The 542-nt window shown below is 41.7% G+C and overlaps 1 protein-coding gene across 1 annotated transcript; it reads right to left on the bottom strand.

The window, feature by feature from the left end:
- Positions 1–8: 8 nt before the first annotated feature.
- Positions 9–455, bottom strand: LOC113341143 (uncharacterized mitochondrial protein AtMg00810-like; the record flags this gene model as incomplete). Its single annotated transcript, XM_026586132.1, has 1 exon — positions 9–455. A coding segment is annotated over exon 1 (447 nt), but the record flags the coding sequence as incomplete, so codon positions are not given.
- Positions 456–542: the final 87 nt, after the last annotated feature.

Here is a 542-nt window from a genome sequence, read left to right as displayed (position 1 = left end):
AAATATACTCCCAGATCAGTAAGCAAGTATTGTATCCACGCGACTTCAGAAGTTGCAATAGACATAGCTCTATACTCGGCTTCGGTAGATGATTTTGATACAGTAGGTTGCTTCTTACTGGACCATGAAATTAGGTTTGTCCCCAGAAAGACACAACTACCAGATGTAGAAGTAGAGTCATCCGGTGTACCACCCCAATCAGCGTCGGAGTATGCCAATAATGTTGGTGCTGCAGTACTCGGAAGAAATAAACCTTTACCGAGCGTACCTTTAAGATAACGTAATATGCGTTTGACAGCCATGAAATGATCTTCAGTTGGTGAGTGCATGAAACGACTAACTTGATTCACAGCATAGGTAATATCAGGCCTGGTCATACTAAGATACTGCAAAGCCCCAACGAGGCTTCTATACTTAGTTACATCACCAAATAACTTACCACCCGAAGCTGACATTTTCTTTCCATGAGAAACCGGAGTGTTGATAGGCTTGGACTGAAGTAAATCAGACTTTTGAAGAAGATCTAGTGTATACTTTGTCTG

Source organism: Papaver somniferum, unplaced genomic scaffold (genome assembly GCF_003573695.1).
Source record: "Papaver somniferum cultivar HN1 unplaced genomic scaffold, ASM357369v1 unplaced-scaffold_24998, whole genome shotgun sequence".
Classification (NCBI taxonomy): Eukaryota; Viridiplantae; Streptophyta; class Magnoliopsida; order Ranunculales; family Papaveraceae; genus Papaver; species Papaver somniferum.
This window is presented reverse-complemented; position numbering and strand designations above follow the sequence as displayed.